Source organism: Camarhynchus parvulus, chromosome 28 (genome assembly GCF_901933205.1).
Source record: "Camarhynchus parvulus chromosome 28, STF_HiC, whole genome shotgun sequence".
Classification (NCBI taxonomy): Eukaryota; Metazoa; Chordata; class Aves; order Passeriformes; family Thraupidae; genus Camarhynchus; species Camarhynchus parvulus.
In genome coordinates this window covers 3,477,111-3,491,468 of record NC_044598.1, presented here as the reverse complement: position 1 = coordinate 3,491,468, position 14,358 = coordinate 3,477,111, and the positions used below count along the sequence as shown (strand labels likewise).

The 14,358-nt window shown below is 47.6% G+C and overlaps 1 protein-coding gene across 4 annotated transcripts in view; it reads left to right on the top strand.

The window, feature by feature from the left end:
• The window catches only part of RFX2 (regulatory factor X2), a 73,946-nt gene extending 59,837 nt beyond the window's left edge, over positions 1–14,109 (top strand). For all 4 annotated transcript variants that reach the window (XM_030966810.1, XM_030966812.1, XM_030966811.1 and 1 more), the window contains 10 exons: positions 1,397–1,512; positions 2,590–2,708; positions 2,981–3,093; positions 5,450–5,601; positions 6,685–6,782; positions 8,765–8,914; positions 9,720–9,928; positions 10,330–10,483; positions 11,935–11,977; positions 12,495–14,109. In XM_030966810.1, coding sequence (XP_030822670.1) covers positions 1,397–1,512; positions 2,590–2,708; positions 2,981–3,093; positions 5,450–5,601; positions 6,685–6,782; positions 8,765–8,914; positions 9,720–9,928; positions 10,330–10,483; positions 11,935–11,977; positions 12,495–12,586 — 1,246 coding nt within the window. In that variant the 3' untranslated portion in view covers positions 12,587–14,109. The remainder of the gene's footprint in view (positions 1–1,396; positions 1,513–2,589; positions 2,709–2,980; positions 3,094–5,449; positions 5,602–6,684; positions 6,783–8,764; positions 8,915–9,719; positions 9,929–10,329; positions 10,484–11,934; positions 11,978–12,494) is intronic.
• The last annotated feature ends 249 nt before the right edge of the window (positions 14,110–14,358 follow it).

Genomic DNA, 14,358 nt, shown 5'->3' with positions numbered 1-14,358 from the left:
ATAGTACCTTGGATACTTCACTGTACACAACAATGGATAAAGAAAACCATCAAAGGATTTTTTTCTGTTCAAGAGAGGGGAAAACATGGGAAATGGATTTGTAGAAAATTCTCCAAGCCTGGCAGAAGGCTCACACAGTGTGCATCTGTGTGCAAACCTTGAGATAAGAAATGCTGACTTAGAAATGCATTGGAATAGGACAGACATTGCTGAGAGACAAATGGAACTAGAAAGTTTCAAAAGATGGCCTTTCAAATAAGACTGGATACTTTGGAGAAATAGAACTATGAAAGATGCATTGTAGTAGGACCCACGAGGGGTAATTTTAGATTATTTGCTTTAAGGCATTTACAGCATGGTGTGGCTGAAGCTGATAGGCCAAGAAATGTTTATAATGTATTGTAATTAGGAAATAGTTAACTTCTGATTGAGATGGTGTGAATTATAACATCTGTATTGTCTCACCCTTAACATGAGACTGAAAATGGAATAAAAGTTCTTAAAACACCTCTCAGTTGCCCCATCTCTGGGTCAGAAGAGGTTGCTGAAGAGCCAGGGCCAAGCTGTGGAAGGGTCCAAAACCCATCCCAGGTATTGCCCCATCCCTGGAAATATTCAAGGCCAAGTTGGATGAGACTTGGAGGAACGTGTTTTGGTGGAAGATGTCCCTGCTCACTGCAGAGGGTTGGAGCAGATGGCCTTTAAAGGACTTTTCCAACCCAAACTCTTCTGGAATTCCATGGAATGGGATTTATATGCCCATTCTCCCTGCCAGTGGCATGTTCCACCCTGTGTCCCACCTTTCACAGCCTCCCTGTAGCCAAAATGGTTTAGGATCTCAGTTATGGAGATGTTGGTGCCAAATCAGTGTGAAGGACCTGGGGGCTTGTGCTGTACTTGGGTGGATTTTGGGGTTTGGGTGTTTTTCTGTGCAAAAGTGCAAGTTAAATAGTGCCATGCTGTGCCTGGGTGATTTTAAAGATAAAACCCAGTGTGGGAAGGGATTTGGGATTGCCTCCTGCAAGCATGGACACTTCTGGTTGTTACTGAAGTGCAAAAGGAGCAGAATTTCAGCTCCCAACAGAAAGTAAATGCAAAAGTCAGTACTTGAGACAGAGTCTGCCCTGGACCCCACCGCAGCTCTGCTTCTCTTTTTTGATTTTTTGGTGTCACCAAACTTCTTAGCCCCTTTAATTCTGTCTTGGCAAAGCTTTTCAAAAGGAGCTTCTCATTTCCCCTCCATCTGATTCCACAATATAAATTATCAGCCCTCCCCATGTTTGTCTTGAATGTACCAACCACTCCATGAACTCACAGATGTGTGTTCTAAATAACATGGAGATGTTTTCTCCTGTCTGTGTGGATCCTAATCCATCCTGATTCTGTTGGAATTTAGGTACAGAGCAGCCCAGAAGATGGATGGGATGGCAGAGAGTGCATCCAACAGCACCCCCCACACCACACCCGAGCAGTCAGTGGCTGCTCAGTGCCAGCACCACCAGCAGTTCATAGGTGAGGACACTCCTTTGGTGATCAATTATTAATTATTCCACATCAGGGATTTGGGCTTTAAGGGGAAGGTTTTATCCAGCAAGTCCTGACTGTTGGCCTTTCCTAAAAAATCTACAGTGTGTGTATATATATATATATATATATATATATATATATATATATATAAAATAATTTTTACATTATATATAAATTTTATGTGTTATAGTATGTATATATAATGTATATATAAAAATCAATTTTTATGTTATATATAAATTATGTGTTATAGTGTGTATATATAGAATATATAAAATATAATTTTTACATTATATATAAATTATATATATTATAGTGTGTGTATTTAATATATATTATTAGATATATTTCTATATTTTCTATATTTATATATTTATATTTATGTGTGTATATATCTATATAATTTTTTTTCAGATATCTATATTTTATACATATATATAGGATATGTTCTGTAGGTTTTTGTAGTGTCCCACTTGCTAAGTTTATCTGCTTACTCCTGTTTCCCCAGGAGGGCTTTCTCCTTAAGCCCATGGGTCTGTTGGGTCCCTCATAGTATTTTTTTATCCATCTGGTTTATTTAAATTCCATGGAGGACTGGGGGTCCTGGCCAGAGGGGAGAAGCAATTCCCTTCCTTGCAAAGGCTGCAGTGGGGATCTGGGTGCAGGTGATCCATATTGACCTTCTCCTTGTGGAGAAGGATTTGCTGGTCCTGGATCTGAGTCTCTCTGCTGCCCAATTCTATTCCCCATTGTACTCCTTAAATACCAGAGAGACGTTTCCAGGCTTCAGGGAAATTCTAATGGATGGTAGATGAGGATAATATTTTCTTATTTCTTTTATTACAAACAGAAATGAACCATTTTCCTTTCCCCACTGAACCCACTGGGCTGTGGTTGTTTGCTTTTGCTCAGCAGAAATCAGGGAAAGGAGTAAATTATCTCATTTTTCCTCTCTCACCCCAGCTGGAACATGAAAGAGCCTCCAGTGACAGCAGCACCTTGTGCTCAGCTGTACTTTGAGCTTTCCTAACCCTCACCATCTCTCCCAATTTCTGTTCCCAGATGTAACCCATGTCTTTCCTGAGTTCCCAGCCCCTGATCTTGGCAATGTCCTCTTACAAGAAGGTTTCACCTTGAACGACGTGAAAACTCTGCAGGTTCTTTACAGGAGGCACTGTGAGGTGATTGTGTGCAATATTCTTTGGGGATTGTTTGTAATTAATTTATTAACTGACACGGGACATCACTCAGGTGACCAGCTCTTAGGAAAGGCTGGGAATGCTTCATTTGCCAGCAATTACACTCAAATATTGATTTTTCCCACCACATGACCTGTTTTGTGTTGAGTTGGTCACTACAACAGTGCCAATTCCCTTGTTTTTCATGTAAATTATTTCCTGTGGGTGGCAGCACCGGAGCTGAGTGCTCACCCCGTGGTGTTCTTTGCTGTCAGGCCACTTTGGATGTCGTGATGCACCTCCAGTTCCACTACATCGAGAAGCTGTGGCAATCCTTCTGGAGTCCCAAGGCACCCCCTAGTGATGGCCCCACTGCTCTGCCCTCCAGGTACTCCCCTGCCTTCCTGCTCCACTTCTTGCAGATTATCTCTTTTTAACATTAATGACGTTTTTTAGTCTTGTTGAGCCTAAAGCCTATTTTTCTTCAGTGCCAAGATTTTAGGTAGATGATCTTACAGGTATAAATCTATGTCCTTCAAGTGAAACTTATTGTGGGGTGAAAATCCTCTCTGAGATGTTCATTCTGTTTTTTAGACAGACCAAATAAAAAGAAAAGCAAGCTGTAGGATTGTGCACTTACTATTACAAAACACCTGCTGGCATCTCAAAATAAACTAGCAGAAAATCAGCATAAATAAGTGCTTTGGAGAATTTGGGAGTATTTTCTGCCCTGCAGGGCCGTGACAAAGAGAGTTGGAAGTGTTTAATACTGTAATGCAAAGCTCAGAGCTCCGGGGAAAGGGTTGCTCTGATTAGAGAATTGTGGGGTCACTGAGGTTGGAAAAGCCCTCAGTGATCATCAGAAGCAGCTCCTTTCAAAAGGAGCTTCTCATTTCACCTCCATCTGATTCCACAGTATAAATTATCAGCCCTCACCAGTCTTGAGGTGCTGGGGCTGGGCTGGACTTAAAGATCTTTAAGGTCTCTTCCAACCTCGTCATTCTGTGAATTCTTTGAGTCACCACTCAGCCACGTCCCCAAGTGCCACATCCCCACCTTTTTTGGACACTTCCAGGGATGGTGACTCCACCACAGCCTGTTCCAATGCCTGACCAGTTTTTCAGTGAAGAAATTTTCCCTCATATCCAATCTAAACCTCCCCTGGGGTGATTTGAGGCTGATTCCTCTCATCCATGTCCTTTGCACCTCCTGCTTTCCCCAGTGGTGATTCCTGCTCAGATTTTAAGGACTCTCTGAGGTTTTAGGGATATCCAGACTGACTCTCTGCCTTGCCTGCCTGCCCAGACCTGTCAGTGCCTCTTGTTTTGAGGCAGATCATTGCAAACAAAGCTGCTTTCATCTTTTCACTCCTGCCTGGCTCGTTGCTGTGCCTCTTCTTCATCCTTTATGCATTGGGAGCTGCTGCCAGGGGAATGGAAATAAGTGAAAACAGAGAAAATTGAAAAAATTCTTAAAATTTGCATCACAAATCTGTCCACTCTTACTGAGACTATAAAGATGAAGGTTTTCTATTCAGAAGAAAAAATGGTAAAACATTAAGTAATAAGGAAAAATCCCTCAAAAATCAGTAGAATATGGCCCTGTAGATGTTGCCCAGGGGATATTTTCCTGCAAGGAGTCACTGCAGCTGTGTTTGCTTGGTTTAAAATTTCATTTTTTTGAGGGAACAGCTCCGAGGCAGATTGCAACACTCCAGGAGCTGTTTCTAGGTACACAGGGAAAACTGGAGGCAGCATTTGTGCAGGGCTCTCACACCTCTGCCACTAGCCCAGAGAGGTAAATAACACACTCCCTCCCCTTCTTAATCCATAAATATAAATACAAACCCCAAATATTGGGGAGGCACACTGAAAGCATGAGAAGATGCAGAACGTGGATGCACTTCACAGCAGGTTCACAGCAGGTTTCCTGACCTGTCTCTCCATGTGGGATTTTCCAGGAGTTATCACCACTAAAATTCTGCAGGTTGAGGCTCAAAGTTCCCCTTTAGAGCATGTCCAAGGCTTGGCTTTAATGATTTTGATGGGCAAAAAGACCCTTTCCATAGGGAAAGACCCTTCCAAATTCCCAATTCCCAGCATAATGTGTGGGTGAGCAGCTCTGGCAGTGAATTCAGCTTTCAGCTCTTTCTGCTTGCTGTGTAACAAATATCTTGTGCCTTTATACATCTACAAAGTGAAAATAATGCAAGCTGGATTGATCCCAGCCAGTTACAGACAATATATTTTGTTCTCATCCAACCATTCAGTATCCTTCTTTCTGAAAATGTTCAGCATCTGGAGGGGTTAAACCCCTTGAAAACTTCTCAATATCAGCTCATCTGCCCCAAAGTTTTTGTCCCCAGTGCTGTGGCTCAGGAGAGGAGAGGGGAGGGAAGGTTTGGGAGCAGATGGGGCTGTGGGGAGGATCCAGCTGAGCCTTTGCTGGCTGAGATGGCAGTGCTGGAGCTCAGCTCCCACTGAACAGGGGGTGTGGGAGGCTCTGAAGGTAAAAAGGGAACACCAGGAGTGTGGATTTGTGGGAAAACTGCTCCAAGCTCTGGCCCCAAGGACAGGGAGGTGCTGGCAGGGACAAGACCTGTACAAGCAGTCAAACATTTCCTTTTGCAAGGCACACAAACTGAAAATTTCTGCTGAAAATTGGAGTTAGAAATGCAAAGGGAGAGGGAAAACACTGAATGCAAACCTGCTGCTAACTCTGTCTCCTTCCTCCTCCTCCTGCAGTGAAGAGGAACCCGAAGGGACCCTCCCAAAGGACAAACTGATCACCCTGTGCAAGTATGAGCCCATCCTCAAGTGGATGAGGAGCTGTGACCACATCCTGTACCAGGCCCTGGTGGAGATCCTCATCCCTGACGTGCTCAGGCCCGTGCCCAGTGAGTACCCACAGCCCCACCTGAGCCTGATCTCACTCTGGCCACCACTTGCCACAAAGATTTCCACTGTACAAACCCACTTGGAGGTGTGTGCCTTGGCTAAAATATCATGGCAACAGCAGTGTTTCTCCTGCAGCATTGCACTGGGGGGATGTTTTGTACCCCCTGGGAATTCCCCTGCCCTTTAAATTTGATGTGTTGCATTTCACATCTCCTGATTTTGGCCAGGAGTTTGGATATGGGAGCTCTTTGGGATGTGGCTCCTTGGAGGTCTTTGTTTGCACAGGACCATCCTGTCCCTGACTGCACTGCCAGAAATTAGGGGTCAACTTTTTGGGAGATTAATAATGGGATATTGAGAGTTTTCTCTCAGATTTGGATTCACAAATGTCCCTCTGAGAGCTGTCACAAGCTGGGGCACAAGGGTGTCTCTGAAAAGCAAATTTCAGTGCTTGAAAAATGCTCAGAAGGGCTATAAATAAGAAAAGGACAAAAGAAAGTAAGAATAATTAAAAATATATAGAAATGTTTAGGTTGGAAAAGACCTCTAAGATCATTAAGTCTAACTGTCATAAGGCTAGGATAACATTAGTGACAAAAAAATATTAGAATGTTTAGGTTGGAAAAGACCTCTAGATCATTAAGTCCAATTGTCATAAGGATAAGAGTAATATAAGAGGAAGAATAAGAATAAGAATAAGAATAAGAATAAGAATAAGAATAAGAATAAGAATAAAGATAAGAATGAGTAAGGATAAGGATAAGAATAAGGATGAGAATAAGAGTAAGATAAGAATAAGAGTAAGAGTGAGAATAAGAATAAGAGTAAGGATAAGAGTAAGAATTTTTTTAAAAAATGAAAAATAAAAATGAAAAAGAGGAAGAAAAAGAATAATAAGAAGAGTTTGAGTAATAATATCAACAAATAATTTGGGTGCATCAACCCAGCTGATTTCCTTGATACTGAGTTGACATCTGAGCTAACCAAACCACTGGCTGGGCTTTCCCAGTAGTCCTAAGGTAGAAGATGGTAGCCAAAAATGCCACAGAGCAGCCTTTGTGACTCTGCAGCCTTCTTTGCAGGCACGCTGACCCAGGCCATCCGGAACTTTGCCAAGAGCTTGGAAGGGTGGCTGATGAATGCCATGAGTGAATTCCCCCCCCAGGTCGTGCAGACCAAGGTGAGCAGAGATGGGCCCAGTGTGTGTCTGCACCTTGCTGAAATTCCTGCTGGGGTTTGGCCAGCTGGCATGGTGCAGTGGTTGAATGTGAACCAAAATCAGCCAGGAGTGGGAGGATGGGTGGGGAAGTTCCTTTGTACCAGAAGCTGATGATTCTCTGTCCGTGGAGCTGTTCCTGTGCCCTGAAATTGCAGATAAAGCTTTGTTGGAGAAAATCACAGAGCCACAGAACATCCTGAGCTGGAAGGGACCCACAGGGATCATCACAAACCCCTGGCCCTGCACAGCCACCCCAGCAATCCCCCCTGAGCATCCAAACCCTCCTGGAGCTCTGGCAGCTTTGGGGTCAGGACCATTCCCTGTTATCCCTGCCCTGGAATGAGGCTGTCCTCCTGGAGAGCACAGGAGTGAGTGGCATTGCCCCAAGCCTCCTGCTCTCCCAAAGCCAGGGATTCTTGCTGCCTCTTCCCACCATGCTGGTCTCTGCTGGAGGCAGAGTGTGAAAACCTGGTAGCTTAAAGAGAATAAATAATGGAATCGTAGAATTATTCAGGTTTGTGTCCTTCCACTGCTGTTCTGCCTGGTGGAGCATTGTGTGGCCCAGGCAACCAGGGAGATGTTAATGGGAGAGGTCAGAATCCTTCATTCCCTACAACCCAAACTGAGCAGCACCTAAAGAGACACCAATGGTTCACAAACCACCCTGTGCCCTCAACCCCTTTTACAACCACCCGTGCCCAAGGATTGTCTGAGTTGTTCTAAGTGCCTGGCACAAGGATTAGGTTGGAAATGACCTTTAAGATGATTTGAGTCCAACCACAACCCCAGCACTGCCCAGGCCACCACTAAACCATGTTCCCAAATGCCACCTCCACACGTTTTTGGAGCCCTCCCATGGCTGGTGACTGTAGCACTGTCTGTGCTGGTGGAGCAGGGCTGGGCAGGGAGCAGGCATGTGGTGGTGTTTGAGGGTCCCCAGGACGAGGGAAGAGATGAGAATCTTGACTCCATGTTTCAGAAGGCTGATTTATTATTTTACGATATATATTATATTAAAAGAAAATTATATACTAAAACTATACTAAAGAATAGAAGAAAGGAGACATCAGAAAGCTAGAAAGGAATGATAAAATTTTGTGACTGACACAGCTGGACTGTGATTGGCCGTTAATTAAAAACAATCCACATGAGAGCAATCAAAGATGCACCTGTTGGTAAACCATCTCCAGACTACATTCCACAGCCATCAGATAGTTATTATTTACATTTCTTTTCTGAGGCTTCTTGTGGGAATCCATAAATTCAGAAGGTTTTGGGAAAGCTGCAAAAGGCAGGCCTCAGAGACAGCAGAACTGTGATAAGGGCTAAGCAGTAGCCATGAGATTGGTCAGCAGAAAAATTATGTGAAATGTAGAAAAGCAAAGACAAATAGAACAATGGTCTGTGTATTAACATTTGTCTAGATAACTCCCTAAGCTACAGAAAAGTTTATCTAGCAAGATATTAGGGAGTTTGAAGCTTAATAGTGGAGCTCTGTGCATTGTGTTTTAAGGCTCACAAGCAGGTATTGTATTTGAAATAAGCAAGCGTTGTTTTAACCAAAGGTATGTGTGCTTATAGCAGTTAGATAGAACTATTGTCAATATAGAATATATACTATGCAGATATAAATACTGTCAATATGATTTGCTTTGTGTGATTGGTCAAGAAGCTTTTAAAGTAAGTTGTAACATTAAGTTATTGGTCTGCTGCCTGGGATGTGAGCTGGTGGCATCTTCCCATTGTCATAACCATGGAATGAGACTGATGCTGGAAAATACAACAGCTTGAGAAGTGTTCACCAGCAGTCCCATCCTGTTTCTGATTTGTGCATAGACCCCCAACCAGCAATAGCTCCTCAGCTTCTCAGGAGAAAAATCCTAGCAAAAGGATTTCCCTAAAACATGTCAGTGTCCCCCTGCAGCCGCTGTGGTGTGTTGCAGGTGGGGGTGGTGAGTGCCTTTGCCCAGACCCTGCGCAGGTACACGTCCCTGAACCACCTGGCGCAGGCGGCGCGCGCCGTGCTGCAGAACACGTCCCAGATCAACCAGATGCTCAGCGACCTCAACCGCGTGGACTTCGCCAACGTGCAGGTACCCACAGACCCCCTGCTCCTCACTGCCTCAGTTCCCAAAGCCAGGTGTTTGCTAAGGCAGGCAGGAGCCTCCCCTGAAGTGGAAAATATAACCCCCCGCCCTCCAAATTGGTGTAAATTTGAAATTAAGGGGCTCTCAGGCAAAGATATGAGAGCAGGAATAACAGTTCTTTAATAGGGAAGGAAATAAAAGGATAAAATAAACAATGCAGTAAACGAAAACAACACTGACAGAGCTCCCTCCGAATTGCTATATATTTTAAATTAAGGGGCTCTCAGGCAAAAAATATGGGAGCAGGAATAATAGTTCTTTAATAGGGAAGGAAATAAAAGGGTAAAATAAACAATGCAGTAAACTAAACCAACACTGACAGAGTCAGAACCCAACCTGACACCCTGTGGGTCAGGGTGTTGGCAGCAGTCCCATTGGAATTGTGGCTCAGCCCTCCTGCAGTGTCAGGGGCGGTTCTGCTGGAGCAAGGGGGATCTGTAGAGAAGGATGTATTCTTCCTCTGGAGATCCAGTGGAAGAGGCAGCTGCTGTTCCTCTGGGAAATCCAGTGGAGAAGCTGTGCTGGTGTTCCAGAATCTCCAGATTCTATGCAGGCAGGAATGCTTGGCTCCTCCCTCTGGGCTCACATCTCCCAATGGGATGCTGTAGTTCTTATCAGCCACGCAGTGACATTCAATAGCTGTTATCAGCAGATGTCCCCTCCCGAGGGAGGAGTGATTGTGGTCACTCAGAGAGAAATAAGGCAAGCAGAAGCAGGGCATGAGTAACTGTGAGCCCTTTCTCCTGAGCAGGAGCAGGCCTCATGGGTGTGCCAGTGTGAGGAGGGCATGGTACAGAAGCTGGAGCAGGATTTCAAGCTGACTCTGCAGCAGCAGAGCTCTCTGGACCAGTGGGCCAGCTGGCTGGACAATGTGGTCACTCAAGTGCTGAAGAATCACGAGGGCAGCCCCAGCTTCCCCAAGGCAGCCAGGCAGTTCCTGTTGAAGTGGTCTTTCTACAGGTACGTTTTCTTTCTCATTTTGGGGGTATTTCTGCATCAGCCTTGGGAGCAAAGAGCTCCTTGAAAAGCCAAGGCCAAGGTCTTTACTGCCATGAAACTCTGTTTAACTGTGGTTCTGGTAACCTCTCAGGACAGGGATAAGATACTCCATAAACTAAATTTCTTAAAGCCAAGGCCAAGTTCTTTACTCCCATAAAACTCTGCTTGACTGTGGTTCTGGTGCCCTTTCAGGACAGGGATAAGATGCTCCATAAACCAAATTTCTTAAACTGTTTTGATACTTTTGGGTCAGAGGCAGAGACAGTGTTGGGTCCCACAGAACCACCAGGGTCCAGAATTCACATCAGCCATGGCACAGGTGTAAAACTCATCCCAAATTTGTGATTCCTGCCCATTCCCAGCTCCATGGTGATCCGGGATCTCACCCTGCGCAGCGCCGCCAGCTTTGGCTCCTTCCACCTGATCCGCCTGCTCTACGACGAGTACATGTTCTACCTGGTGGAGCACCGTGTGGCCCAGGCAACAGGGGAGACCCCAATTGCTGTCATGGGAGAGGTGAGAGCCCTTTATTCCCTATAAACCAACCCAAAAGAAGCAGCTCCTCAAAAGACACCGCTGGTTCACAAAGCACACTGCGCCCTCAGCTTGTTTTGCAACTAAAATTATTTATTGAGTTGTTTTGGAACAAGGAAAGAGCTCCTGGAGCATCTTCCCTGAGCTAGTGGGTCTTGTGTTTGGGTGGTTGAGCATCATTTGGGCTTTGGAGGCCTGGAAGAGGGAGGGAAAGGATCTCCCCCCTTCTCTGCACCACCTGTGACTGCCAGCCCTGACTTTGGGACTCCTGACAGGGCAAAGTCCATCAAAACCAAGCAAAAATGGTCCAAAAGTTCCTTTCAGCAACTGAACTTCTCCAGGCCTCTACAAGCTCCAGCATTACATGCACAGTCAGCCGCTCCCTCCATTTTTGAGGTGAAGAAGAGGATGATGGGTTGTTTGGGCTGTTTCTGAGGGTTTGGGGTTTTTTGTTCACAGTAAGTCTGGTGCCTGGCTTGCAGGCAGGTCCTGTCCTGCCTAGCTGAGGCCACATCCAGTTTTTCCCTCTGAAATCCAGCGTTAAAAGCCCCAGCTGAACCTGTGACAGCAATGCTGAAACTACTGTGAGTTTAGAACTGAACCCACGTGCCCAATACTGATCTCATTTGCTCCTTGAAGCTTCCACAGAGCTCGTGTAGGGATCCAGGCAAACCAAAGCCACCAAAGCCTGTTGGTTCTGCCTTCCCTGCCCTCCCACACTGCTCCAGCTGCAGTGCTGAGTTCCCACTATTCCCTGCAAAACCTCCTCCTTCAGTGATATTAAAGGAACAGGAAAGGCAGAGTCTGGCTGCCATCCCTCAGGCTTTTCCTCCATTCAACCCTTGCAATATTCCTGCTCTCCAGGAGGAGGCTGATTCTTCCCAGCAAAGAAGGATGAGGTGTCCTCCCACTCCCACTGAACTTGGCAATTCTCACTCTCCTCAGCTCCTGCCCAGCTTTCCATGACTTTCCAGAATTGTTGCAGCAATTTGGTGTCTCAGATCTCATCATTGAGAGGGAAGCACAACTCCAGAGCCAAGGAGCTCTCTGGTTCCACATCCTGGATGGCCAAACTCTCTCAGACATCACTGCAAAGGCTTTGCAGGGAGGGGAAATGCTGGGAGGTGGAAAGGGCTGGAGAAAAAGCACCAGCTTTGCCTGTAGCAGGACTTGGTCATCACCTGGGTAGATGGAAAAATTTCCATTCTTTCATTCTGCCTTAATTCCAGAGCTAAACCCTGCCCTGGATTGTTGTGTGTGGTGTTTGCCCAGAGGTTTAAATGGCAACAAAAGGCTTTTCCCCCAAAAGATGTGGTTGGTTTTCATTTCTGCTCTCCACCACCAATGCTCACAGTCTCTCCTGGGTGCTTGAAATTGTCTGACACCTCAGCTCCCCACAGCCTCACTGACCCCAGAACTCCTTTTTCTTTCAGTTTGGTGACCTCACATCCCTGTCCCCAACACTGCTGGACAAAGGTACCTGCCCTCCCTGCCGGGGAGTGATGGTTTGGGATGGTTGGAGGGTTGGGATGGTTTGGGAGGGGTGGGATGGTTTGGGAGGGGTGGGATCTTTTGGGAGGGTTGGGATGGTTTGGGAGGGGGTGGGATGGTTTGGGATGGTTTGGGAGGGGTGGGATGGTTTGGGAGGGGTGGGATGGTTTGGGATGGTTGGAGGGTTGGGATGGTTTGGGATGGTTGGAGGGTTGGGATGGTTTGGGAGGGGTGGGATGGTTTGGGAGGGGTGGGATCTTTTGGGAGGGTTGGGATGGTTTGGGAGGGGTGGGATGGTTTGGGATGGTTTGGGAGGGGTGGGATGGTTTGGGAGGGGTGGGATGGTTTGGGATGGTTGGAGGATGGGATGGTTTGGGAGCGTTGGGGTGGTTTGGGATGGTTTGGGAGGATTGGGGACCCTCGAGCTGCCTCTTGCAGCCTGCTCTGCTGGAAAGCAGCTCGTGGTGGCCCCGTGCCCTGCTCTGAGCCCTGTCCTTTGCAGATGACATCGAGCTGGGCACGGAGGGGGACCCGGGGGAGCCGCTGGTGAAACGGGAGCGCAGCGAGCCCGGCCACTCCCTGCAGGACATCTGAGCCCTGGGCTGGACCTGGCCACCCCTGCAGGACATCTGACACCTGGGCTGGACCTGGCCACTCCTGCAGGACATCTGACACCTGGGCTGGACCGAGCCATCCATCCGGAGCCAGGCAGGGCGTGCCAAGCCCGGCCCCCCCGGATCTGCGTTATTATAGTGCCTCTTAGTTTCTCTTGATGTTTACTCGTGTTTGAGGATGGGCTGAGCCGGTTTTGGCTGCCAGTGTCCCTCCAGAGGGGAGGGAGAAGCTCCAGAGTGTGCTCCCGAGGGATGGGAGGCTCTGTGGTCAGCAGCAGGTGGGATGTGCCTGGCTGGAGGAGCTGTCCTGGCTCTGTCAGGGAAGGTGCTTTGGGTTCCTTCCCCACGTCTCAGACTTCACTGTGATACAGACTTGAACCAATCAGTGCCCAAGAAGAAGGAGAAATACCCAGCCCTTCTCCTGCAGCCTTTCCAGACCAGCTGTCCTGGCTCTGGATTGCCAAATCTCTTGCACGGGGAGCACAGGGCAGTTGGTGTCCCTTGTCCCCACCCTGGGAGAGGCTCCAGGCTGCACATCCCGACGGACACAGCCGTGCTCTGGGACTATGGGATGAGCATTCCCACCTGCTTCCATGGCTCCCCAGCTTGGCACTTCAGCCCAATGCTCCTGGGATGCCATCAGGCCAACTCAAGATACCAAAGGACTCCGAGGCAGTGGCAGCTGGAGGCAGAGCGTGCCCGTTGTCCCACGTGCCATGATTGCCTGGGGCAATCCCATGGCAATTCCATGGCAATCCCATGGTGATCCCGTGGCAATTCCATGGCAATCCCATGGTGATCCCGTGGTGATCCCATGGCAATCCCATGGCAGTCCTGTGATGATCCCATGGTGATCCTATGGCAATTCCATGGCAATCCCATGATGATCCCCTGGCAATCCCCTGGTGATCCCATGGCAATCCCGTGATGATCCCATGATTATTCCATGGCAATCCAGTGATGATCCCATGGCAATCCCATGGTGATCCCATGGCAATCCCATGGTGATCCCATGGCAATCCTGTGGCAATCCCATGGCCATCCCCATCCTCCACGGTGCCCAGGCACACAGGAACCGGTCCCACATCCTGGGGTTTGTGAAATCCCCACCCCATGTCCTGCTCTGAGCTTGAAGGGGGGTCTGGAGCAGGGGTGAGGGGGTGTGACTGCAGTGCCTTAGGGGGGCCTTGTTCCCATTTCCCTGCTCCAGGGGGCCCAGCACGGCTCAGCCTGGCCCAGCACGGCTCAGCCTGGCCCAGCAGCCCACCCCAGGTAGGGAGGGGCTGGCACAGACCCTCAGCATTTCCCTCTCTGGATCCTTTTGCCTTTTCCTGTAGGGTGGCTCCTGTGGGGCTGAGCTGGGGGAGCTCTGCAGGGTTTATCCCCCCATCCCATGTCCTGTGGGGTCATGGATTGCCCTGGGATGCTGTGGACTGCACTGGGGTGCTGTGGGCTACAGGGCAGAGGAGGGGGGATCTGTAAAACAAAGCCCTGGGGCAAATGTCTCTGTGAATAAAGGCTGTGTCATAAATAGCTTTTATTATTATTATTTTTACTGCTACTGTTATTATTATTATGGTTTCTGGTGCTGCAGTGTTTGGTGTGGGCTTTCCCAGGGGTCTCGTGTGCATTTCCTAGCAGAGAATATTCTACCCAAATCTCTGATTTTCTCATTCCCAGTGGCACTAAGGCCACAAACACATTGAAATCAGAGTGTGTGCCCCATGCTGTCGTGCCAGGGTGGTGTTTGTG